Source organism: Hemicordylus capensis, chromosome 2 (genome assembly GCF_027244095.1).
Source record: "Hemicordylus capensis ecotype Gifberg chromosome 2, rHemCap1.1.pri, whole genome shotgun sequence".
NCBI classification, from domain to species: Eukaryota; Metazoa; Chordata; class Lepidosauria; order Squamata; family Cordylidae; genus Hemicordylus; species Hemicordylus capensis.
In genome coordinates, this window is record NC_069658.1 from 203,905,035 (window position 1) to 203,932,035 (window position 27,001).

Here is a 27,001-nt window from a genome sequence, read left to right on the forward strand (position 1 = left end):
CTGGGCCTGTGCAGAGCACCTGTGTGCTTGGTCTCCCTACCTCTTTCCCTCTCCTCAGCACTCCTCACACACTTTGGGCTCTCCCCGCTCCGGCCAACTGTCGCCCCCCCACTACTGATTCCTGACCCAGAGACCTCCCTAACCTCACCCGGGACCTGCTCCTGCTCCCTGCAGGAGCAGCAGCGTCAATTGCTGGCTCCTTACGGGCTCCACATTGGCCTGGCCCACCAAGCACAGGACCACCTCCTCTGACATTAAACCCCTTCCAACATTAAACCCCCATGGTCAATCCGGCCCCCTGCCCCAGAAAGCCAGGACCACCTCCCTCAACCCTAACCCCTCCCTGGCCATTCTACCTCCTCCTCCTCCTCCTTCCAGCTGTGACTAACATCAAGCCCCCAACAGCTGTTCCTCCTCCTCCTCCTCCTCCTCCTCCCTGCTCTGACTGAATTCTCGCAAAAAAGGACTCTGAATTCACACAGGATGTGCCACGTACCACCTAAGCCTTAGATAGATAGATAGATAGATCGATAGATAGATAGATAGAGAATGTCCATAGATTATAATGGGAAATCACTAAAATGCCTATAGCAGGTTTGCTTTTTGTCTGAATGGGATGAAAATCAGAGCATGGTAGACTGAGAGATTATGCCATTCGAATTTCAGGCACATAGGCATGTGAAGGGTTTTGTGCAAACATACTTTGAAGACGTTGAGGCATGTAAACTGCTGCAATCTTAGATGAATGCAAAAATGTGTCCAATGCCCTTTTGATGTTCTTCTGGTTGCAACACTGAATCAAGAATAGCAGCAACAAATATTTATAGGGGGAGGGGGAGAGGGAGAGAGAAAGGAGGCTGAGGAAGGAGAGGGGAAGAAGGCTTCTTCTTCTAAAAGTTGTCAAGAGCGCAATTGGTAAAGAACACCAATAAAATGTTTGTAAAAAAATTGTAGAGGGGGCCAAAAGTTCATAATATTGATCTCAGTTAAAAAAGAAAGACTTCACAAGGCAAGAACTGGAAGGAAAGTGCGCTCAGGTGTGGAAGTGAGGGGGTCTGTGCCCTTGGGAGCCAGCCCTCCCATTTGTCAACACTTAAGCAGGTAAGCACTCATCTACAGGTTGCTCTATATATACTCTATTTGACCCTGATCCCACAAAGACTGCTTTGAAACTTCCAGTGTTCAAGGAACGGGGAGTGCAAAATAAGATTAACGCTAGAGAGCATAAAGACAGAGAACAAAACAGTCTAGTGCACATCTTTATTTATGCTACGAGTTGTAGATGCCTCAACATTCCACAGACAGATAACGTGCAGCATGTTTTGACTGGAACATGTTAATTTCCAACATTAATTAACAATTTCAACCTCGGATGTAAATTCTGTTTTCTAGCCTGTTCAGTTTGAGGAAATTACCTGAAAGAAAGCAGATTAAAACAAAAATTACTCTCATGAGGACAAATATTCCTTTAAAATTTATAAAAATACCAGATTTGATTCTAGGCACCAAAGTAATCAGGTTAAGCTTATCAAGGACTACTGCAGTTGTAATGGCTGTATAGGATTTCAGCTCCTGCGGGCGTGAATGGCAGCAGTTCACTTTTATGGGAGAAGATAAAGTGTATGGTCCCAGGTCTGGAGTGTCTAGGTCTGCTCAGTGCCTGAATGAGGGAATTATCTGGGACCCTTGTGCACTGCCCCGCGTCCCATGGTAGAAAAGAAGTGGGATATAAATGTACTAAAACAATGCTTTGTCTTTAATGATTACTACACACACACACCCAGCTTTTTATCACACTCTGATGTGAATCCCAGAAATATACTTCAGGATGGGACCATGTAGGTAGTAACAGACTTGAGATTCAGTAGTTGAGATCAAGTGGCAGGAGCAGGTTTAGCCTTCTCCACAATGGTGTCCCCAAGTGCACCCCTTTGTTTCACTTTTATTTCATTTCTATTCCACTTTTCCTCCTTGATGCTCAAGGTGATTTACATGGGGTTCCCAGGCAGTGTTCCCTCTAACAAGGAATCCCAGATGTTGACTACACCTCCAAGAATCCCCAGTTATAATGGCTTTTGCTTGGGGATTCTGGGAGTTGTAGACGGCTTAGGCCCTGGGTATCTAAGAGAGCGTCTTCTTCACTATGAGCCCCACTGCCCATTGAGGTCATCTGAGGAGGTCTGTCTCCAGTTACTGCCAACTTGTTTGGTGGCTACACAGAGAGGGGCCTTCTCGATCGCTGCCCCGAGATTGTGGAATGCGCTCCCTGTTGAGATACGATCCTCCCCATCTCTGGCAATTTTCAAAAAACACACGAAAACCCATCTTTTCGCCCAAGCTTTCTCAGCTTCCTAATTTTTTAGGTTTTAATCTCTGGTTTGTTTTTAAATTGTTAAATTGTTTTAATTTTTTTGTATATGTTTTTAACGTGTTTTATGCTATTGTTAACTGCCCAGAGATGAAAGTTTGGGGCAGTGTACAAATTTGATAGATAGATAGATAGATAGATAGATAGATAGATAGATAAGTAAGTAAGTAAAATAAACAACTTCTGGGAATCCCTGTTACAGGGAACATTGTTCCCAGGCACTCTACCCTCCAGGCACTGAGAAGACCCCCACTTGCAAGTGACTACATCATGTGCTTTCTTAGACCCAATATTTCACCCATAAAATGGTCGCCTTTTGTGCCTACAAGAAGTAGTCAAAAACTGTACTTGGGGATACCTTTGTGGCTAGGCCAAAACATGCATGCCACCCCTGACACTAGGTGGCCAAACCCAGCATTGAGAGGTTCCCATGTACCTCTATGCACAGAGACACTGTTTCCCCTCAGGGGTCTTGCAATGTATAAGCCCTCCTTCCACACAAACCCACATACGGCACCTGTTATAATCGGCATTTTGCAAGCATGCCTATGAAGTTGCCATTCATCAGGGGCATAGCTACAGGAGAGGGGGCCCCTGTTTGCCCCTCTCTCCGGCGGCCCCTCAGAGTGAGGGAGATAACGAAGAAAATAGGGAGAGGTGTGGAGTTGGGGGCCCCTCAGGAGCTGGGGAGCCTAGATTCTTTGAACCCATTCGCTCAATTATAGCTACACCCCTGTTATTCATATCTATGCATACATTGGGTTAATAGCCACTCCACAAAAGGAATCCTCGGAATTGTAGCTCTGGAGAAATAACATTTATGGGGGTTTCCCGACAAAGGGCCAGGTGTGCCAACTGAGTGCACTGAGCACCCAATCAGATGGGAGGGGAGCGGTTGTAGTTTAGTAGCAAAGCACCTGCTTTGCATGTCAAAAGGTCCCGGGTTCAAACCCTAGCCATCTCCAAGTAGGCTTGGAAAGGCCCCTGTCTGAAACCCCAGATAATTACTGCCAGTCACTGTAGACAATAGTGAGCTAGATGGATCAATGGTCTGATACAGTATAAGGCAGCAGCTTCAGACAGGGACTGTGCCAATGCTTTCTAACTAAAAAAGCAGATTGAAGACCAACAGCATCTGTGTAGGTGGCCTATCTCAAAATAGTCTCTTCTGTCAAATCCCCCCATTAGATGGTATCTCTTTCTGATGATGCCCCCCTCCCAGCGCCTGAGAAATACCATGAGGAAAGTCACTAATGAGTGGTGGCACCAGAAAGAAAAAATATATTGGGAGGGCCACAAAAGGAGCAAAGTGCGTTTTGGTGGAGGGTGGGGAGAACTTCATCCTTTGTGTTGGATTTCTGAAGGAAGAACTTTTGCATGCTTCCATCCCATATTTTTTTTAATCTGATGTAAATTATGTGGATTTTCATGACGCTGACATCATATGAGCATGTTTAAGATTGCAGACATTTTGATATCCAGTTTATGATTCTGTAATGGAGGGGTGTAACACTCTCAGCCTCCCCACCTTTGGTAACAGCTATGCAGGGGTGTTGCCAGGTCCTTGAGTGATTTGGGGCCCAGGTCACAGGGCGTGGCTCTCACTCCATTGCTATTATTAAACTTTTTGATGCTCTCTAAAGGAATTCAACACTCTCTTTTGGTTTTTGAAGCCATTAATCATCAATGCATCCACCAAGGACTGGGATACTATAGGACTGATCTGGGGCACATACCCAGATGGCCCAATGCCGTCAACACTGCTGTGCCTATGTCACCAACAAATCAACCTCTCACCATAATTTCTCAGCACCTTCATAAAACTATAGTTAACACAGCTATTACCATTTAGGCCAGGGCCACCTAATGGCACAGTGGGGAAATGCTTGACTAACAAGCAGAAGGAATCCCCACTGGTATGTCTTCTAGACTATGGGAAACACCTATATTGGGCAGCAGCGATATAGGAAGATGCTGAAAGGCATTATCATCTCATACTGCGCAGGAGATGGCAATGGTCAACCCCTCCTGTATTCTACCAAAGACAACCACAGGGCTCTGTGGGCGCCAGGGGTCGAAATCGACATGACGGCACCCTTTACCTTTACACAACCTTAGCCCTCCATCTGTTTTTCGACTACAACTTCCACCATCCTCAGCCACAGTGGCCAATAGTCAGGGATTATGAGAGTTATAGTCCACCGTCTGCAGGAAGGCTGAAGTTGTGCAGCCTTGATTTAGGGCATCGTAGTTAAGCTGTAGTGCATTGCATTTAGGGATGTGAATGAAGCGTTTCGTGCAGCTGTGGGGGTGGGAGGTCGGGCAGAGAGCGGTAGCTTTAGGAGGAGGCATGCAGGTTTTACCTGCTCCTCCTCCGCCCCCCGTCACCCCACCATGCGCTGTCAGTTCTAAAAAGCCATGCTGTGCTGTGGTGCTGCTCCCAGCAGCCGGCATGTGGCAGCAGCCATGTGCATGCTGACTGCTGGAAGCAGCACCATTTTTAGAACCGACAGCACCACAGTGGGGTGACAGAGGCAGTGAAGGGAAGACCTGCGTGCCTCCTTTTAAAGCTACCGCTCGCCCCCTGCCAAAATGATTTGGCTGCAGCAGCTTGAATTGTTTCGGCGGCGCCTTTGCAATGAGGTGCTGAAACGACTCAGGCACATCCCTAGTTGCACTCTCTGACAAACTGAAATGAAATATCCTAGCCAGGAAAACATTCAAGTTTTCTTCCGGCCTCCTCCATAATGCACATTAAATAAACTTACACTATTAATCCAGGAAATATAGGCAGAGACACGAGTGAACACAGTGGGTTTCCGATAGACGTTACAGCCTGAACTGGAAACAAAACTAGTGACTCCATGGACATAGTATCTTCCGTTCACCTGGCAGTGCAAGGGCCCTCCAGAATCCCCCTGGAGAAGGAAACAGAGAGGGAAGACAGGCATCACCAGCATTTCTGATGTTTCTTTTTATTTTTCCTTTGAACATTTTCAGTTTTGTGAAATCTCTGTCCTGCAGCTAGTAGCAATGCAGCTGCTGACCAATGTTGTTAAAAACTTCTACTCAAGCAGCTCTTGGGAACACAGCCCAGCCCAACCGAATCCAGCACAACTCAACCCAACCAAACCCAGCCAGCCAAAGCAGCTGATAGAGACAAGGATGGTTAATTCCAAATGAATGGTCCCTCACAGGCTTTTTAAGGAGGCTGGGTTTTGGGGGGAAATAGACTGACAGGATGCTAATTCAGCTCTAGCCTTTTAGTAGGGCAGTTCACATGATTGGCATTTGGGTAGGAGATGCATCCTACCTGAGTCCGGGGCAGTGCATGCTCCTGTTTTCTGATAATCTGGGAGCAAAAAACAAGATAGAAGTGGCAGGAAGTGATCATCTGCTAAGCAGCAGTTGAGTCAGAAAGCTTTTTGTCCTACCTTGTTAAAGAGCTGGGTGCAGCTGCTGGGTAGGATGGAGCCCTCTGACCCAGCTGCTGTTTAGCAGATGATCACTTCCTCCTATCTTGCTTTTTATTCACAGATGATTGGAAAATGGGAACGCGCACAGGTCTCGAACTTGGGTAGGACACATCTCCTACCCTAATTAGAAACCTGTGAACCAGCCTATGATCTTCTATTGATATATGATCTCTGAGGTCAACAGATTAATATGACTGCTTTTGTGCTGCTTCCAGCCAACAGTGGCAAGTGGAGAGGCATTCTTCATGACTGAATCTCAACTAAGGAGAGGAGAATCATAGAACAATATTATACAAATATACTTCATGTATTTAGGAATAGAGAAATATCTGAATTCAACCTTTTTGTTGTTGCTTTGGCTGAAACTAGGGGTGTACACGGAACCGTTTCTAGAGGTTCAGTTTAAATTTGGACCAAATTTGGACCGAACCACCTGACTGGTGGTCCAGTCCATTTAATCGAACTGGTTTCACAGTCCAAGGGACTATGCTTGTAAAGGGGAATCCAGTGCGGCTTCCCCTTTACAAGCAAAGGGGAATACTGCCTTTAAAAGGCTTCTAAGGATGGCTGGCAGGGTGGTGGTGGCAGCAGCAGCTCCTCTAAACCCTGGGACTCCTCACCAGCAGTGTGGCCCATGCGGCATTGCTGCGGTTCAGGCCTCCGCGCATGTGTAGAGGCCACACAAATGGCCTCTGTGCATGCACGGAGGTGGGAACCACGCCTCCTTCGACTACAAGCATAGCCCCTTGAACCATCAAACTGGTTCGAACCAATCCATAACAGAACTGGCCCAGTTAAGTTCTAACTTGGACTGGCCACCTTTTTTTTTAAGGCTAGTCCAGTCGAACCAGATCAGTTTGAATAGATTCAAACTGGTTCTGCACACCCTCCTCAAGTCACTACCAAAGTGTGAATATCAGTGCAGAGATTAAATCCATTCTAAACAGTGTTGACTTGGAATTAAAACCTGCATATCCAGTTTTAACAACAGATCTTGAGGACGCTAGCTGTTGCAGTGTAATCAGAGTTGTGTGTACTGCACATTAAAAAAATCATGTCCAGTCAGATCAAAGTCTGCAACCCATATGAATTATGCAAATTGAGGAAAGAATTTTCAGTGGGCATTGCCTGTACTCTTTCAGACATACCTTTGTACCATAAGCCTAGAAGATTGCTTTTTCCCTTCCAAAAATAAATTTGAGATTTTTAGGAAACTGAATTCCACACATTTTCTGAGCTCCCACACAATCATGGCAAATACATAGAACCTAATATAAATGCAGGTTATAACCAGAATATCAGTCTGAAAAGTCTCACTTGCAAATTTCAAGGAGAATCATTTCCTCCAAATTAGCTTCCACTTAACATGCTTGTGATTTGTGTGATTTGTTTCTCCAGTTTGGGATTACCTGGCATCCAGAGCGAGTACCATCACCTCCAGCACACACCATGGTATTCTTGACTGTTGAGCCCCAGTAGGATGAGCTGGAACAGGTGGAATAATCCACAACAGGGAGATAGGCTTCCTGCAGGACTGTGGCCAGCTGTCCATTAGCTGTACAAAAAATACACCATAGTCTTGAATTTCGCTTGCCCAAGGAGATACCGTAACTATCCTATATATGTCAAGACCACTTCCCTCCTTGTGCAGAATTCACCAGTGGTGGTCGACATGACAGATAACGTGTCAAGCTATAGACTGTCTTGGGGTAAAGAAGCAGCAGACCTACACTGGGCTGCACAGCACCCAATCATTCAAATAAAAATATTTAAGAATATATGGAATACTGAGCACTGGGATAGATTAGACCTCAATTGACTGCCCTGCCCCCAGTTTGAAAATATGAAGTGAAGTGGTATGGCATTTATTTTTGTACAGCTGCCACTATCTTATCTGAGGCATCAGGGTTTGAACCAAGGACCAATGAACAGCATGCACAGCCTGGAACAAGAGTCTGGAACAAGCACTCTTTACTCTGGAACAAGTATTCCTCTTTCAGATTAAGAATTCCAGGCACAATATGAAGCTACAAACTGAGATTTAGTACCCGGACTGTCTATCGTTTGAGAGCCAAAGAGGTTAGACAGAAGATGCCTCGCCCCTGTACCTTGTGAGAGTTACAGTGACACCACTCACTTTTGGTCCTGCCCCAGCCAGTGATGTAACAGGGATTGTTGTTGGGCAGGATCTGGCCAGATGGAGGCAAAGCCCCAAGCTGCACATAGCTGTTCAAGGTAGCTCTTTGAGAGAGACGGAGCAGTGCAATGTCATAGCTGTCGAGAACAAGGACACAGTAGGGAGAGGTGTGAACAAAAGAAGAAATAATGGGCCTTTCTTCAAAGATCATTTAGAACCAGGAATTGCTATTTTATTTATTCATCTGTCTATTATAAAGCTATCTTTCACTCCCCCCGCCCCGTATAGAACCAAGTCGACCAGTGTGAATCAAAAACGTAATAAAATTTTGGATTTGTGTAAGCAAAAGCTAAATGCACACAATGGAAGAAAAATAAAATCTAGATCAGTCATTTTGTTACTATACATATAGAAACAAAATGACTGCTCTAGGCAGGTCAGCATGGTTAGGCAGCTGCTGAGGAACCAGAGCCCTCGTTCCTTTACTGATGGAATGGCCCTTTACTGATCTCTGAGGTCACCTCTGTGCTGGTGTGGTGGTGGTGATGATGGTGAAGCAACTCTCTCAGGGGGGACAACCGAGGTAGGAGGGAGCCCACGGAGGGCAGTTTGCCAAGCAAATGACCTGAAACCTGAAGCAAACTATTATCTTCTGTTGTGTCTCCTAGAATTGCTTCCTTCAAAAGAACAACTCATGAAACAACAAAACAACAACTTTGGTTCTGTATGGTATTTTAAGTTCCTCTGTCTAGTACTTCTGACTCCTGGATGCATACCTTTACGAAGTTGATGAAGAAAACAATTTATTTTATTTTGTTTGTATACAGCCTTTCAGGCCGCAGCCTCCCAAAGTGGTTTACGTACAATTTAAAAATAAAACAATCATGTTTCTGGCTGCAGCTGCTGGTGGATCTTAAAGCTGCCCAGTGTAAACAGTCCTCAAGAAAATGGCCACCAGGAAGAGCCTGGCAACAGATGATAGTTGCAGCAGGAAGAATGTCTTCTCCATTGGGTCACATATATAAGAGCAGCTCCAGGCTGTCCTCGCTTGCATGCTGATTCCGTTATTCTTAAAAGTTTTGGGAAAGTATCTTCTCAGCACTACCACCTTTTAACTGGCAATGCCATGGATTGCACCTAGGATTTTCTGCCCGGGGATTGGGAAGTGCTATACCACTGAGCCATGGACCTTCCCTTTGGGTCTGTATTTCTCAAAGAGCAGCCTGCTACATCCATGATACAGAGCCAACTGCTTTTGGAACTGAGGAGACTTTCAAAAGCAGCTATTGGGGTTTGTTGTTCAAAGAGGGGGAAATGTAAAAAAAAATCTCCAAATGGTTACATCGAAATATATCTAAAGTAAACTTTTGGATCCTGGCTATTATGTGGACCCTAGTGTTTAATCATGTAGATTTATGCAGATAGAAAACATTTTCAGGACAAAACTTACCCTGCAGCAACATTGTTGCTATTCCAATATGGATGCACAAAGATACGTCCCACACTTATGTATTGTTCTGTGCCTTCCTGCTGATAAATGTTGTGGTCACCAACAACCACACGAAAATTCATGTTGCTGTAGATAAGAGGCAGGAACATGGAAATGAGTTATGTTGCCAGTATGGAATCTCTCCACATGTCCTGACAGTTTCATATACAAATATCCTCAAACATTTGACAGGAAATAGAAAAAATACGCAGACGTAAATAAGAAGCTCATAGTATGGTAGTAAGGATCCCTCACCCCACTTCCATGGGGCCTAGAGGACAACAGCCAAAGAATTATTGAGGTTCAATATATACATTTTTGTTCCAGAGGCCAAATGATAATAAGTCCTGAAGGAAAACATTATCCAACATGATGTGCGGTTTTCCGGTGCCACAACGCTCCATGCCAGGGCCTCTGTGGGCTCGTATGACAGGCCCTGATGCTGTTCAGAATGAGCAGTTGTTTAAGCAGCACTTCCACAATTATTCCCATTCACCGCAACAGGAATAACTGCAGTAGTGCTGCTGGTATAACTGCTCATTCCGAACAGTGCAGGGCTGCTTTTTGAGTCTGCAGAAGCACCGGCATGGATCATTCTGGTGACATAATACTGTGCACCATGTCGGCCACTGCTCTTAAGCAGGAAACCTTTTTAAAAGTGAAGATTTACAGCCAGTCTTTTTCATGGGCAGATTCAGGGCACACTCACTAAAACATTTTGCATGGAGGCCTGAACCCAGAAAACGCTGTGCCCAGAATTAATCACATATCAATATTTGCTTATTTTAGTCATTGTGTTTTTGGATTGTATGTTCTTAATTGTATTTCTCACATAATGTATTTACCATGTCTGGACCTCCCATGGAGCTGGGTGTGGCAAGAAGAGACATGGGCTACAGAGAGGAAATGCCTTGAGCCAGCAAGGGAGGGGCACATACTTAATGAAGGACAGAAGTGCTCCACCCCACCCCTGAGTTCGAGCCTTCTTCCTGTTTCCGGACAACTCTGCACTCATGTAGTCTAGAACGTTGCCTTTTTTAAAAAAAGTGAAGAATTGAGATTCCCAGGATTGTATTCTAGACATCAAATTATGTGGCCACAGTACAGCATGCTCCATGGTTCACAATTACTTATGTAAATTACTCTGAGTCTATACAGCTAGATAAGGCACAGCGAATGGAATGTCATATGACATACCACATGATGCCCTCCTAACCGTGTGCTTCAGAATAATATTATGTGGGTCAAGGCAGCCAGTAAGACACTGGCTATGTTATGACACATGTCAGTGTGACATCACTGAAGAGCCAACCCATTTAAAGCAATTTATGAATTCTGGCTAAAAAGGAGGGCATTTTGAAAGAAGCAAACATGAAATTGTTTCTGTTCCATTTCTCTCCTACTCCAGGATCACTATGAGGAACTATCTCTAGTCTACCTCATTCAATTCATTCCACTCTATCCCAGAGACTCAGGTTAGCTTCCAGCTGGAAGAAAAAAGAAACACACACTCACACACACAGAGAACATTTCCCACCAGTGTTTTATATTACACCCCCCACCCCCAGATCTGTGTATAGAATGGGGGAAATTTCCCACAAAACTCTAGGAGAGACCATATTACTCCTGTATTGAAGGAGTTACACTGGCTGCCAATATATTTCTGGGCAAAATACAAGGTATTAGTTATAACCTATAAAGGCCTACACAGCTTGGGCCCTGGGTATTTAAGAGAACGTCTTCTTCATTATGAACCCCACAGCCCATTGAGATCATCAGGAGAGATCTGACTGCATTTGCCACCGGCTCGTCTGGTGGCTACTCAGAGATGGGCTTTCTCCGTTGCTGCCCTGAGGCTTTGGAATATGCTCCCTAGTGAAATAAGAGCCTCCCCATCTCTGAAAATTTTTAAAAAGTCTTTGAAGATGCATATGTTCACCCAAACTTTTAACTGATAATGTTTTGATTGTTTTTAATGTTGTTTTAGAATATTGTTTTACCTTTTTTTAATTGTTGTGTTTTAAATTTCTTGTTTTTGTTTTTAACTAATGTTTTAATGTTGTTTTTATCTTGTTGTAAACCGCCCAGAGATGTAAGTTTTGGGCGGTATAAGACTATGTAAAATAAATAAATAAACAAACAAACTCATCAATACTCCCTCTTAAAAACAACCTGGTGAAGTGCTGAACGAGGACTAAGGAGACCTGAGTTTAAATCCTCACTCAGCCATGAAGCTCATGGCATTCCTTTGCATCAGTCACACTCTCTCGGCCTAAACCACCTGGCAGGGCTGCAGGGAGTAGCAAAAGAACCGTGTATGGTGTCCTGAGCCATTTGGAGGAAGGATGGAATATAAATACAACAGGTCAAATAAAAAGAACCCTGGTTAAAGTCAATAAAATAAAAGGAGCCCTGGGCGCTTTCCAGACTAGCTGCTCATCATCAGCACAATGTCTCTGCTCGGGCAAGTCACATTCAAAACGTAAACAGCAAGGGGAGCCGTCTCGCGGAAACTAACAACCCGAAAAAACAGCATCTTTTTCACACCAGATATACGGTGTCCTTGCTTTAAATTGCAGTGATCAAATTCACAACAAGGCATTGGAAATGTGAACGGCACCCTGCTGTCCGCGTAGGGACTGCGGTGTCATGACACAGGAAGTGTGGAAGCACACTTCCGAGATATGTCTTGACCCCGTTGTAGGGTCTAGTCTGGAAAGCGCCCTGGTCAAAGCACATTTCCTGTCAGCATTACGGAATGAGAACCTTGCTCATATAGTCACCTGTCCACACAGTGAGCTGCTGTCATGACCCAGTTTTGCTGCACCAATGTCCCGCCGCACGTGTGATACCAGCCTCCATTGGAGTAGTACTGGAGGGAAATCTAGATGGGAAGGGAATTAAAAGAGAATTGCACTCCTGGTTTTTTTGCCATCAAGATGATCACTATAGATATTTGTAGCTAGATTTAAGGAACACTTGAAGCAGATGTGAGTTTCTCCTGTAGACCACTCCTTGGACATATGCATGGCTGGGCACATGATATGGGCACATGTTTGAGAGCCACTTTGGAAGGGCTCCAGACAGAAATATGGCAAACAAGGTGTATTTTTGCAAGGTGGTTCTCATATGAGAGTTTTGTGATTCTACAAGCTTCGAGGGCTTGTCCCAGGCATTCACACATGGTCATATTTGCCCCCATCTTCTAACCCAACGAGGGCCACAGTCCCATGAATAGTTAATTTCAGTTTAATGGATGCATTCTACGTCCTTAAAGGTCTTTAATTGCTGTATGTATACAGGGCTCTTCCAGTCAACAATAAAATGCAGGATACACACACATATACACACGCTTCTGCATTTCTCCCCAGCACGTTTTTAACCTCTGATCACGTGCTGTGAAGGGATCTCGCATGATTTTCACGCTCCACATCCTGGCCAGCTTTTGCTTTGCAAGAAGAATGTGTCCCTTGCCTTGGGCGCTACAAAAGTAGTGGGTGGGTTCTTCTTGCAAGAGCTGGCAAGTGGCACTGAAAAAATCACATGAGGTCCTGACTTGGTGTGTGTGTGTCCAGAAAATAAGTTGCTCCGGAAAGGAGCACACAAACCTATGCAAATGTGTGGACTAAGACAGCATCTAGACTTCTTGAAAAGCTTTGCAGATCCCACATTTTATCATCATCTGGAAGAACGACCCACAGGCAGAAGTTTAAAATGGAGAAGGAAGCTGCTACTGCCTCATGGACAGATGGCTGTCCAGCCTATGTGTGAAAGCCTAAGAAAAAAGAGAGCCCACTATTGCCCAAGGCAGTCTGTTCCACAGCTGAAACAAGCTTCTACAGTTAGGACATTCTTCTAGATTTAGGTGAGGCATTAGGCATTTCTTCACCATAAAAGATGTTCAATAGTGCAACAGTCATCTATCAGGGATGCTGTAGCACAGGGTTTCTTAACCTTGGGCCCCCAGGTGTTGTTGGACTACAACTCCCATCATCCTCAGCCACAAAAGCCATGTCTGGGGATGATGGGAGTTGTAGTCCTACAACACCTGGGGGCCCAAGGCTAAGAAACCCTACTGTAGCAGTTTCTTGCACTGAGTAGGGGATTGGACTAGAAGACCTCCAACATCCCGACCTCCAACCCTAAAATTCTAAGTACCTGGAATGTGGATTCCTTTTAAGGAAGAGGAATACCCAAATCCCCTGGTTAGTAGCTAGTCAAAGGATTACTTTGAAGAGACAGTGTGGGGTGGTACAGCAATGCCCCAAACCCCACCCTGCAAAGTAACCTGCTAGGGTTCACTCTTATTGCTTCTAAGACTCCCTCCATATCCTGCTCTGACCTCTTGAGTTGTTAACTGAAGAGCCAAATGATGTCCTACAGATAGCCAGATTTGATCCAACAGCTGCCAGTTGCTGCCCACCCCACCCCCCACCGCCCCCCAGCAATCTCCAAAAGCAAAGCCCAGAAAGCAACGGGATACTCCGTGCAAGTTCACTGAATGGGTTCTGAATTGGAGAGAGCATGGTGTTCTGTGTTCTTTGATCTGAAAACAAATGTGAACAGTATAGATGGGGAACCCATGCTTACCCGAATAACCACAAAATAACTACCAAATGCTGTTCAAACAAAGTCAAAGATTTATTTCTTCAAATATGTTGTGGTTGATTTCCCAAGCATTTTTTTTTTTAAACATAAGAACAGCCCTGCTGTATCAGGCCCAAGGCCTATCTAGTCCAGCATCCTGTTTCCCACAGTGCCTCTGAGAAGTCCACAGTTGCTCCCCTGCAACTGGTATTTAGAGAGATCTTGCCTCTGAGGCTGGAGGTGGCCCACAGCAACCAGACTAGTAGCCATTGATAGACCTGTCCTCCATGCATTTCTCTAAGCCTCTTTTAAAGCCATCCAAGCCAGTGGCCATCACCACATCCCGTGGCAGAGAATTCCATAGATTAATTATGTGCTATGTGAAAAGTACTTCCTTTTGTTGGTCCTAAATTTCCCGGCCTTCAGTTTCATGGGATGACCCCGGTTCTAGTGTTGTGAGAGAGGGATAAATTTTTCTCTCTATTCACTCTCTCTACTCCATGCATAATTTTATACACCTTGATCATGTCTCAACCTAGTTGCCTCTTTTCCAAACTAAAAACCCCCAGATGCTGTAGCCTTGCCTCATAAGAGAGAAGAGAGAAGAAGAGAGCCAGCATGGGAAGAGAGCCAGCGTGGTGTAGTGGTTAGAGTGCTGGACTAGGACCGGGGAGACCCGAGTTCAAATCCCCATTCAGCCATGAAACTAGCTGAGTGACTCTGGGCCAGTCACTTCTCTCTCAGCCTAACCTACTTCACAGGGTTGTTGTGAGGAGAAACTCAAGTATGTAGTACACCGCTCTGGGCTCCTTGGAGGAAGAGCGGGATAGAAATGTTAAATAAATAAATAAATAAATAAATAAGGAAGGTGCTCCAGGCTCCTGATCATCTTGGCTGTCCTCTTCTGCACCTTGCCCAGTTCTACAATGTACTTCTTAAGATACAGTGACCAGAACTGTAAGCAGTATTCCAAATGTGGCCGCACCATAGATTTGTATAAAGGCATTATAATGCTATAGCATTTTTATTTTCAATCTCCTTCCTAATGATCCCTAGCGTGGAATTTGCCTTTTTCACAGCTGCCGCACACTGAGTCGACACTTTCAATGAGCTCTCCACCATAACCCCAAGATCTCGATCTCTCTCCTCCATGTTCTTCAGAGCTCTTATTTTGGGCACTTGCATCCCTTCCATTTCATCTACTTTCTTCACTCTGCTAAACTAGTCTGCTGGCATAGGGGAACAAGCTACATATGTGATGTGTGACTTTGCCCACATCAGGGTTACAAGCTCAACTGGAAGAACGGTGGGAATGGAGGGTGGCTGCTAAACTATTTCTCCTCAACCCATCTTTATGCTCAAAACCACTCCTCCCCAGCTGCTTTCCACCCAGCAGGGAAAGGTCCCTGTTGAAATGCAACCCTCCCACCTCACCATTTCTGGAAAGGAGATATTGCATCTACCTGTGATGGCCACGAATTCTTCCTTGCCTCCATGCCCCCAACAACACGTCCATGGTCCTCCAGAGATTCCTCTAAGCAATGTCCTTTAAAAATAAAATGGCAACAGCATAATCTCAATTGGTTGTGGCCACTGGATACAAGAGAACTGTCTTTCAGCTGCTACCGATTGCATTTAATCAGATCCACATCTGCATCTTTCTTCTCTACAAACCTGGGTAACTTAACATTATTTTGTGAAAGAATAAAGATCTCCTGAATCAAATTGAATCAAATGGCTAAATGGGAACACCAAAATTTAACTGCTGGCTGGGGTGCCATTAGGCACAGACCTGGGGGCCCAGGTCCATGTGCCCACTCTCCTAGCTAGGGACCCCCATGATGTCCCCCAAGGGAAAAGAGATCCTCTTTTATATTTCTGGAATAGCTTGTCCTAGAGTTTCGGAATTTGGCATAGATGTAGAAAAGATTATAAGGACTCTGTGTGTTGATTTTGAAGTGGATTGGTCAATACATTGATTTTTAATGGTTTTATGCAAAAAACAAAAAAACCCCAAAACCACAACACCTTCAAAAAAGTCCTATAACTGAACTGAAGCCCCCCTTTGACCATCACTTCACCCCCATGTGGAGGAATCCACCCTTTGCCTTCATAAAAAAGTGCATCATGCCTCCACTCTTTACCAAACTTATATTTATGTATGTATGTATTTATTTACATGGATATCCCGCTCTTCCTCCAAGGAGACCAGAGAGGCATACATGGTTATGTTTATCCTAACAACCTTGAAGAAACAAACAAACAAATACAAAAATAATCTTTACCAAACCCTTTACATTTTCGGAATAGCTGAGCTCAGAATAGGGATGTGCACAAAATGGATTCTGAGTTTTGTTTTGAGCTTGAAATGCAACACAAAATGTTCAAAAATTTCATCAAAACATTTGAAACATTTCAAGTCTGTTTCATGTGTTCTGAATGTTTCAGCCATAGGGAACAATGGGGAACTCGAAACACCCCATTGTTCCCCTTGGGTAGCTCCTAGGGATACCAAAGTGGGTTGGTTGGTGGGGCACAATGGGTGCTACTTACCACCAAGCCCACAAAATAAATGGGTAAGCGGGTGGTTAAAATGTTTTTTAACCTTTTCAAAAGGATCCCATAGGATCCTATAGGGAAATGTTGAAATGTTTTTAAAAATTGCTTGCTTACCCATTTCTTTTGTGAGTTGGGTGGTAGGTAACACCCATCATGCCCTACCACTCAACCCAACTTGGTGTCTTTAGGAGCTACCCATGGGGAACAAAGGGGTGTTTCAAGTTCCACATTGTTCCCTATGGCCAGAACAAGCAAAGTGCACAATTTTGCAGCCCTGCCTTGAAAAACACTGCAGAAGCAGTAAAAGGGAATCTGTCCCTCCCAACACAGAACACACATTTCAAACACAGTCCAAATGACCAAAAAAAAAAAAAAAAGAGAGAGAGAGAGAGAGAGAGAAAAGAAAAAGAAAAAGAAAGAAAGAGAGAGAGAGAGAAAAAAGAACCACTGACCCGGAATCCACTGCCAGCCACAATGCCTGCACTGTAGTATCATTGGCACAAGCTGCTCTCTCACACACGATTATGACTCCTTACTTCAGCATTGCAACAGCTGTCACAGTACAGCAGCACCCTTAGCAGCAGCAAGCATAGCCATAAGCTCAACTACAGCAATGTCTTCAGCCACACTTCACAGCAATGCAGACTGCAGAGCAGAACAGAGCAGTGACTGGAGCACATGTTAGTCTCAAGGCTACACATGGAGCTCATCTCACAGCAATCACACACACACAGAGCTGAGCTGCCACTTCCATTTCTCGCCACAACACTATCTCACAAACAAACCAAACAACTCAGGCAGGGACCCAAGTTCTCCAAAACCAGAGAGTTAACAACAAGCAACAGCACAACCAGCATATTATACCTACTCACTTCTGAGAACACCACAAAACCAAACCTTCCATCCTGCCTGCCTGTCATAGAGAGGCAGGATGACAGAGCAGTCATGGCCTGATGGACCAAAGGTCTGACAAGAAACAAAGCATCCAGACTCTTGCCATGAGAACTCTTCTTTCTTCTCTTCTTCTTCAGCATACATCCCTCCCTGCCAGCCTGCCTGCCTATGTCTGGATAACACCATAGCCTCAGATTGGTGCTGGGCCCTGGATGACAGCCTGACACATGGGTCAGGGAACCAGTTCATCATCTGATCACTGGCCATGGTGCTGGGGTGTGTGTGTGTCAGCAGGCATCACTAATAGGCAGACTGGTTTGGGGGGTGAACTGCCAGTGGTGCTGCAGTGGACAGCAAGAGGAGGTTGGCCCTCAGGAAGACCAGCTGCTCCACCAAGTCAACATCCACGTGTGTGTGAGATGGGGTGTCAGCACGTCCCTAGCCATGGAGAACACCCTCTTGCTCTGGGCGCTGCTTGGCAGGCACGAGAGGAACCATCCAGCAACCATCACCAAGTCCAGTCAGACTTGGCGACACGTTGCCCAAAACTGGATTGACTCCATCTCCTGGCTTGCTACCAGCTCATGCAGGTACTGCAGTACACACTGCTCGGCAGCACCTGCTGCAGGGCTCGGTGGGCTCCTCCCGTACCCCCACCAAGGCACCAAGGGACCCCTCTGTGAACCACTGGGTGGAATGCTGAGGCAGAACTACCCGCTCAGTTGGCCCTGCCAGGGACACCATGCTGCTGGATCAGGAAGCGGTGGGGATGCTCCTTCTAGGAGTGGGCTGCAAACTAGCCGTAGGCGCTGCAGTACCCTCCTACTGGTTGTGCACCAGCCTCCTCTCCTCATCTAACCTCTTTGAACAGGAGGTCCCTCCACCTGGGCAGCTGGTCAGGGGACCACTTTGCCCTTCATCCTTGGGTCACATAGGCAGGAAAAAACATGCTCTGCTGATGCGCCCAAGGGTGTCCTGAGCTGATCCGCCACTCCAGAACTCAGCCGAACTGCCAAGGCGATTGCTTCCTCAGTGGTCAGTGTGGTCTGGATCTCACTCATCGTCTTCTCAAGGAGAAGAGCAGCGAGCAAAGCCTGGCTCACACAAGCCTGGGCACACAAGCCGTCTGGGCACACAAGCCGTTTGTGGCAACAAAGAATGGCTTGAGTGCCAAGACAACCTTGGAAAGGTGCATCCATTTCTGGTTGTATAGGTTGCACATTTCCGAGCCACGCCTCCTTGGCAGGCCATGGCTGTCTGGCTCTTGCTCCTGCAGGTGCCAAAGCAAGAGAAAGGTGGAGTTCTGCTCAGGGGCGTAGCAAGGTTGGAGTGGGCTCAGAGACAAGATTTTAAAATGGCCCCCCCTCACTGAAGCTCAGCTCATGAAGTACAGAAATCTTAAATGAGGCTGAATAGTGGTAACAAAAAGCATAGTAAAATGTGTATATGTGTGTGTGTGTGTACACACACACACACACACACACACACACACACACACACACACCTATGTGCCACAATAGAACATCGTCCTAAATTATTTTTTAAAAGGTTTTGTAAATTGTGGACGATGCAAGTCATTTAATGGTACTAGAGAAAGACATGCTGTTCTGGTAGCTCCAGGTCTTAACACTCACATCAATTTCGGAGAATGAATACAACTGAAGGAAGCCCGGGCAGGTGTGCAGCTGGGGGAGTCAGTCATGTGACTTGCCACTGCCCCCCCGCCCAAGGCAGTGGACCCCCAGACAACTGTCTCCCCTTGCCCTATGATAGTTACACCCTTAGTTCCGCTGGGTTGGGACATCCCGAGGGTTCAGATGTTCAAGTGGACTGAACTCAAGCTGCCCGGGTAATGAGATGAGGTTCTGGGCAAACACACTGCTTACTCACCAATTGCACCCACCACGCAGGCAATGTTCCCTGCTTGGGAGCAGGAGCAGCTCCCTTGATGGTGCTAGCTGAGGGCACACCAGGCTGATTGCTCCCAGCAGGAACAGGCCCCCCCCGCCCCGGTGATGCTGCCACAGGTGCAGCAGCATCCCCGATGTTGTGAGATGCTTAGGGTACTTCCCCCTGCTGCCCTGTGCCTTGCAGTGGGTGCAGACAGCATGGGTTGGGTCACCATGGGGGAGCTAAAATTTTCCCCACACCATGCTTCCTTCGGTCCAGGAACTTTTGGTTGTAGTGGTACTACTAGGGCTGCTGGTTTGTTCTGGAGGCCACCAGCACCATGGGGTTCAGAATATCCACGAAGTTACATACATCTTTCCAAGGACATAGCTAGAGGAGAGGGGGCCCCGTGTTCGCCCCTATCCTTGGCGGCCCCTTGGAGTGAGGGAGATAATGGAGAAAATAGGGAGGGGTGGAGCTGCGGGGCCCTCAGGAGCCCGGGGCCCTGGGTTCTTTGAACCCATCTGTTCAATTATAGCTACATCCCTGCATCTTTCATGATCAGGAGCATTCCCAGACGGGGCTTTTAGCTTGCTTCTCCACCAGAATGGAGCGTGTAAATTCGCACATTGGCTGGAATCCCCCGAAGTCCATCCAGGATATTGGGGACCACTTCACACACGATTCGGGTTTTTCATTGAGTGTTAGAGCCTAGCCCAATTTATGTCTGGAGTAAAAATAAAATCCACTGTTTGCACCAGATTTTTGAGGCAAATTCAAACTTGCTGTAAAGCCTGCTGCCTGGGAAAGCTCCAGGTGAAATAGCCACTGAAGGAGACAGTTTGAGGCAAGGAGCTACTCTGCCCCTGAAATACTTACCACAAAGGACAATTGCAGCCAAGACGAGAAGCTTCAACATGGTGAACAAATGCTAGGCACATTCTTGGTTGTTGTCACCCTTTTTATACGTTAGGAATTATAGGTCAGAGATAAAGAATTGAATACTGCCGTACTTGAGAGTGGGGCGGAGAGGGGCGATGAGAAGAAGCCCAGCTGGCTTGGAAACACAAACAGAAGGCGACCTTGCTCCGGTGCTGTTGGACATGTTTCCCCATCTCCATTCTATGTTCTGTTGAAGGACAAATCTGAACATCTATAATTATACACATATCACATATAATTAGAATTGTATGTATTTTAGGAACAGCAATAAGTTTGGGGCTCTAAATCCCCTATTTTTATTTTTATTTTTGGAAAATTCTGACAGCAAGTTGTAGTTTGAATTTGCCTGCAAAATTTAATTTATATTCAAATCTGAATATGTGTTGCACCATCCCCAGTTACAGATGGTCAGAGATTTTTAAAAAGTAGTGTAAAATGATTGCATACAACATGTTGATAATGTCACTGGTGCCTTAAATATATCCACCTTTTTTCCCCCCATAGGCTCCTCAAAGCTGAATTTTAAAAACAACATTTGACATGGTCAAACACACAAAGTCAAATGCTGAAGTTATGCAGAATTTTGAATTTGGGCAAAATTTAATTTCAGGTCTTAAAAAAAAGACAGATAATTACTGCAATTACTAAGTATTTGCACAGTACTAATGATATGTTGGGAACTGTACAGAACATAGTAGTATGCAGAGTATCGACAATTAACACAGTTCAGCTAAAGGGACCAGTGAGTGGAAGTAGGCTCCTGCACAAATATTACTTGCAGGATCAGAAGCCATGGGTGTCAGGGATATAATGTCTTCCATGGGCCCAGGCTAGCTGAAGGCCTGCCAACTCCTGTAAGAACTTGCCTGTTAATTGGGATTTGGATTGGAGACCACTGTCTCCAGAAGTGGGATGGATGGCAAATGGAGACAAGGCCTTCTCTGTGATGGCACCTTCTTTATGGAATGATTTCCCTATAGCTAATTGTCTGATGCCTCTCTCTTGTCTTTTCAGTGCCAGGTCAATACTTTTCTATTTTTCTAGGCTTTTAATGCATCATTTAAAATGCTGCCTTGGTTTTACTCTTTATTTTTACCACCACTTCTCTGTTTTATTATGGCTTTATAGCTGTGATATGCCGTTTTTCTCTGATATTTTTAATGTAAATTGAATTTGTTTTAATTGTTCTATAATTCTTTTTGAAAGCTACTTTGCAAACATTGTCCAAAAGACTGCCTAAAAAATATTTTAACTACAAACAACATAGATGGGATGTGTACCCAAATGCACATCAAATCAAATCTTTATTATTAAGGTCATTCGACCAGCAAAACACAAAGTACAAAAGCTTTACGTAAAAGTGAGCTTTACATAAAAACGAACTTGGTCAAATAAAATAATAAAGTGTTGAAACATAAAACAGAACCATAATACCCAAGTTCATCCATTACATAAAACAGAGGGCTCCGTGCATTGTAATAATCTAAAATTTAAATCAATCCAACCCCATATCTCGCTTCTCAACATTTCTTATCCTAGTCTTATTAGCCAAAAAACAATACTTTGCCACGTTGTAAGATATTACATCCCAACGGTCTGTCAAAAATAATTCCAGATAGAACTGTTCAGAATAACTGGGGTATGCTGTTAAAAAAGGACTTGTATCTCTCCCGCAAAGTTTGATAAAACTGACAGTTCAAGATAACATGGGCCGTTGCCTCCACTTCCCCAGAACCACAAGGGCAGACACGCTCCTTATAGGGGATCTTGCAGTATCTCCCCTCCCAGACAGCCATTTCTAAGGCATTACACCGGGCCAGCGTCAGAGCCCTCCGGAAACTAAGTACTAATATTTTATCAAGGTATCTTGCTGGGCCAGACAGTGATGTTTGATTACCTAAATAGGTGTCAGCCCCTATCTGGCTTCTGTCCATCTGTTTCTCCATATCCATAATGCGTTGGCGCAGACATGATCTTGCTCTCCCATAGCCCAAGACAACCAAAGCATCGCTGGAGAAGCCATAGTAACTCAACCCCTTCTCCATATAATATTTCCACCTAGACTTATATGTATCACACAACACTAGGGGTGCTAGTCCTACTGGCTGAAAAATCAGCTTCAGCCAATATTCAAATATTACCAGCCAAACACTTGCCTCCACCCGAATCCAGCCTACTTCCAATCGTAGAAATTAGGGGTGTGTCCGAACCGGTCTGGAGGCCATTCTAAAGGCCTCCAAACTTCCAGACCGGTTCGGACTTGGCCGGTCCGGGTCCAGGTGGGGGGTCTTCCTTTAAGAGCGGGAGGGCTTGCTTACCCCTCCCGCCTCTTTGCCCCCTCCAGCGCCCGTATTCTATTGTATAATTGGGGCGCTGGAAACCAGCCGCCCCAGCCGCCCCCCCGCGAGTGGATTAGGGGCAAAGGAAAGCTACTGCCGCCCTCCCGCCCCCCCCTCCCTCCCACCCGCCGCCCCCCTGAGTGCTCACCACATTGTTTTCCAAAAAAAGAGAGGAGCTCTGTTCGCGAGCTCCTCTCTTGCCAAAGTCTCAGGCCCAACTGGGGCCTTGGGCGCGCGCGCACGCGCACGCGCGATAGGACTCCGGATCTAATGGAACTTTCGCCGGAGGCCCGGTCTACCTGCCGGGAAGAGGCCGGGTAGACCGGGCCTCCGGCGAAAGTTCTATTAGCTAAGGAGTTCTATCGCGCATGCGCGCGTGCCCAAGGCCCCAGTTGGGCCTGAGACTTTGGCAAGAGAGGAGTTCTGTTCGCGAGCTCCTCTCTTTTTTTGGCAAACGTGGTGAGCACTCGGGGGGGCGGTGGGTGGGAGGGAGGGGGGTGGGAGGGTGGCAGTAGCTTTCCTTTGCCCCTAATCCACTCGCGGGGGGGCGGCTGGGGCGGCTGGTTTCCAGCGCCCCAATTATACAATAGAATACGGGCGCTGGAGGGGGCAAAGAGGCGGGAGGGGTAAGCAAGCCCTCCCCGCCCTAAAAGGAAGGCCCCCCTTCGGTGCTGGTCCGGACTGCTCCGGACCATGCACATCCCTAGTAGAAATGCATTGGGGACACCTCAGGGTAGTTGGAGCACACTTCTCAAGAACTTTGACTGGATTGCCTCCAGCCTGGCAAGGCTGGAATAGATACCTAGCTGTTCTCCGTAAAGGAGTAAAGGCCAGACTTTGGCCGAAAAAAGTTTAAGGGCAGCCGGAACAAACTGTGCACCTTGCCTCCTATGAAAGGAGTTAATAGCTGCTGCTGCCCTCGAGGCATTTTGTATTATATATTCCTTGTGCGCATTCGTCCTAGCATTGGTCTGGAGGACTATACCCAAATACTTAAACTGTGATACCTGTTCAAGTCTATGTCCATTCAACATCCAACACCGCTTCTTAGGATTGTTGGCAAAAGCCATCACCTTGGTCTTTTCATAATTTATGGTGATCGCCTGTGAATCACAGTAGGACACCAAAGCATTAAGGGCTCTCTTGAGGCCAATTGGGGTCCATGATAAAATCACTGCGTCATCCGCATATAGGAGTATATTCAAGTGTCTATTGGCCAGCTTAGGGGGGTGAAAATCCTGGTTATTCATCTGAGTAACTAAGTTATTAATATAGAAATTGAATAACATTGGGGCCAAAATGCACCCCTGCCTGACTCCTCTACTCGTTCTGACTTCATTTGTAAGATGCCCTTTGTTACTGCAACGCACCCTTATTCTTGCATTTTCATGCATCTTAATTGTTAAGAATAACAACCGCCTATCCATGGATGATCTTACCAATTTCCCCCACAGTATTTCCCTTGAGATTAGATCAAATGCATATTGAAAATCTACGAACGCAGCGTATAATGTAGAATTTGACTTTCCTGTATATTTCTCGGCTAAAAGTTGAAGTACCAAGGCTGGGTCTGCTACTGAACGACCTGCCCTGAAACCATTTGGCTCCTCTGCTAGGATCTTTTCTGTGTCAAGCCAATCAACCAGACGGTTATACAAATGTCTAGTGTACAGCTTATTCACTATGCTAAGACTGATAGGGCGGTAATTTCCTAGCAGCTTCCAATCACCCTTCTTTTTTATGGGGACCACGATAGCAACTCCCCAGTCTTTTGGTACACACGCTGTCCTGTCAATATAAGAAAACAATGCTGCCAAAACAGGGGTCCACCATTCTAAATTGCAAGTTATTACCTCTGCTGATATATAATCGGCACCAGGTGCTTTTCCTGGTTTTAATTGTTTGACAAGCAAAGCAATTTCTGCACACGATACCAATGGCCATTCAGTTAAGGTGTCAACATTTAGCTTTGGAACCTCAACATTCACTTCCGATTTCCTATACAACTTACAGAAATGCTCTTCCCAGGCTGCTGCTGTTATTTGACAATCAGACCTTAAAGGACACCTGCTCTGTCATGCAATAATATGCCAGAATAAAGATGAATTTTTAAGTTGAGCAGCCTCTATTAACTGAATCCACACAACTCTATCCGCTTCCCTCTTTTTAGTTTTCAGTAGCTGTTTATAATGCCTCTTGGCTTGTACCAAAGAATAAGATGGCGTTGAACAGGGCTTTTCCACATAGGTCTGATACTCTCATAGCAGCTTCTTTTTTGCATCAATGCATTCCTTATCAAACCAGCTTTTAGATCGAGGAAAATTCTTTGACCCTCTCTTATCCTGATCCCGAGTCAATAGAGGTTGAAGCAATGCTACTACTTTCTGATAGAATAAGGGAGTTTCTGCATCTATACCCCCTAAAACTATCTCGTCATGTATCAGACTAAGAGGTTCAGAATGAAGAAGTAAAGTCACCCTTTCTCCCAGGTCCATTGACTATTTAGCTCTAGATGGAAGAACGTCTAACATGCCTTCCCTAAAATGCACATCAGAACATGCCTGTTGGCTTTTTGCATCGGAGTGTTTTGAGCAATGTTCTACGTACACACGTTCTAGATTGAGTGGAATATGCACATTTGTAAGCACAATTAGAGCTGGATCACAGTGAATAATTTTTCCTCATTATTTATTCAATTAAAGATGATGACATTTCTGGAGTGATTTTTTTTTTAAAAAGATGCCCTCCCCACAAATATTATATTGGTTTGCATCCTAACACTGTACAACCCTCAGGGACATATCTGCAGGTGGCACAGAGCACTTTTGGGGGAAATGGAGATTGATGGAAATTGTTTATCTGTGCACACTTGTGCTGCTTTAGCACTGCAGGAATGTAGCTGCTACACACATGCTTCCTTTGCTGCTGTATTTGTTGGAAGTTAAAGGACTTTGCGCTGTCTCTTTGTCTCAGACAGTGGAGGACAGACTAGTAAGTCAGAGGGCTAGAGGGTCAAGACATTGGTCATCACTTCTCCACTGCTCTGATACTATCCCTTTGAAATGTAGATTGGTACTCTTAGGGATTAACTTCCTTCCTCTCTCTCTTCCCTACCTGCCCTTCTACCTTGCAACATGGCAAGCCTCTCTCCCTGCACCATATGTGCAGAGAAGATGCAGAATCCATCTGCATCCAGCTAGATAGATAGATTAGAGATCCTAACTCCTCACTTTCCTATCTAGAATGGAGTTCCTTAATAAATGCCCTTTATATTGATTTGAAACGATGAATTGGCTCCAAGTTACTTTACTCTCAGCATACACACATGCCTAACTAAATTTCCGCTGTGTTGTGCCTCTGTGCACTCTGCTATAATGAGAAAGGGATTCTCTCACCACAGAGAATTTCCAGCAGTATTAGCATGTTTCCAGAGAGACACACCTGGGAAATTACATCAGTTTCCCAGAGAGATGTCCCTGTACTCTAAATGATGCTGCTGGTCTTCTGGTTGGTTTATGCATTGTAGGCTCTTCCCCAAAATCAGACTAAATAATAAAAACATAGGAAGCTGCCTTATACGGAGTCAGAGCATTGGTCCATCTAACTTTGTACTTTCTACATCGACTGGCAGGTTTCTACATCGACTGGCAGGTCTCCAAGGTTTCAGACAGGAGTCTTTTCCATGTTTACCTTGAGATGCCAGGGATTGGACTACAAAGTAGATGCTCTTCCACTGAGCCATGGCCCCATCTCGGTCGCTCTCTTTCAGGGCCAGCTTCTCTCTAAGCTGGGGATGAGCCCGGACCGGTCCGGAGGCCATTCTGAAGGCCTCCGAACCGGTCTGGACATGAGGGCAGTCCAGCGGTCCGACACTGGTGTGGGGGGCTCTTTAAGGGCGGGGGAGGGTGTACTTACCCCCCCATCACGTTTCCCCCGCCGGCGTGTTCGTTTTGTAAAGCTTTTGGGGCGGCAGGATACCTCCCTGCCGCCCCTTCCCCCAGTCGTCGGCAAAAGGCTTCAAAAAGCCTTTTGCACGTGCGCACGCCGCACGCGCACATGACATGGAGATGTGACGTGCGCACGCGCAAAAGGCTTTTTGAAACCTTTTGCCGACGACTGGGGGAAGGGGCGGCAGGGAGGTATCCTGCCGCCCCAAAAGCTTTACGAAACGAACGCGTCGGCGGTGGCGGGGGCGGGGGGGGGAAGTACACCCTCCCTCGCCCTTAAAGAGCCCCCCCACCAGTGCCGGACTGCAGCTCCGCAGTTCCGTGCACATCCCTACTCTAAGCTACAGAGATTGATCCAAAAATTGTGTGAGAA

At 45.8% G+C, this 27,001-nt stretch overlaps 1 protein-coding gene across 1 annotated transcript; it reads right to left on the bottom strand.

Moving 5' to 3' along the window:
- Positions 1-1,302: 1,302 nt before the first annotated feature.
- CELA1 (chymotrypsin like elastase 1) lies at positions 1,303-20,319 on the bottom strand. Its single transcript, XM_053298413.1, has 8 exons — positions 20,280-20,319; positions 15,521-15,603; positions 12,254-12,354; positions 9,432-9,557; positions 7,982-8,118; positions 7,254-7,399; positions 5,137-5,286; positions 1,303-1,415 (listed from the first exon to the last, which is right to left on the bottom strand). The coding sequence occupies exons 1-8, from the start codon at positions 20,317-20,319 to the stop codon at positions 1,398-1,400; spliced, it is 801 nt and encodes a 266-aa protein (XP_053154388.1). The 3' UTR covers positions 1,303-1,397.
- Positions 20,320-27,001: the final 6,682 nt, after the last annotated feature.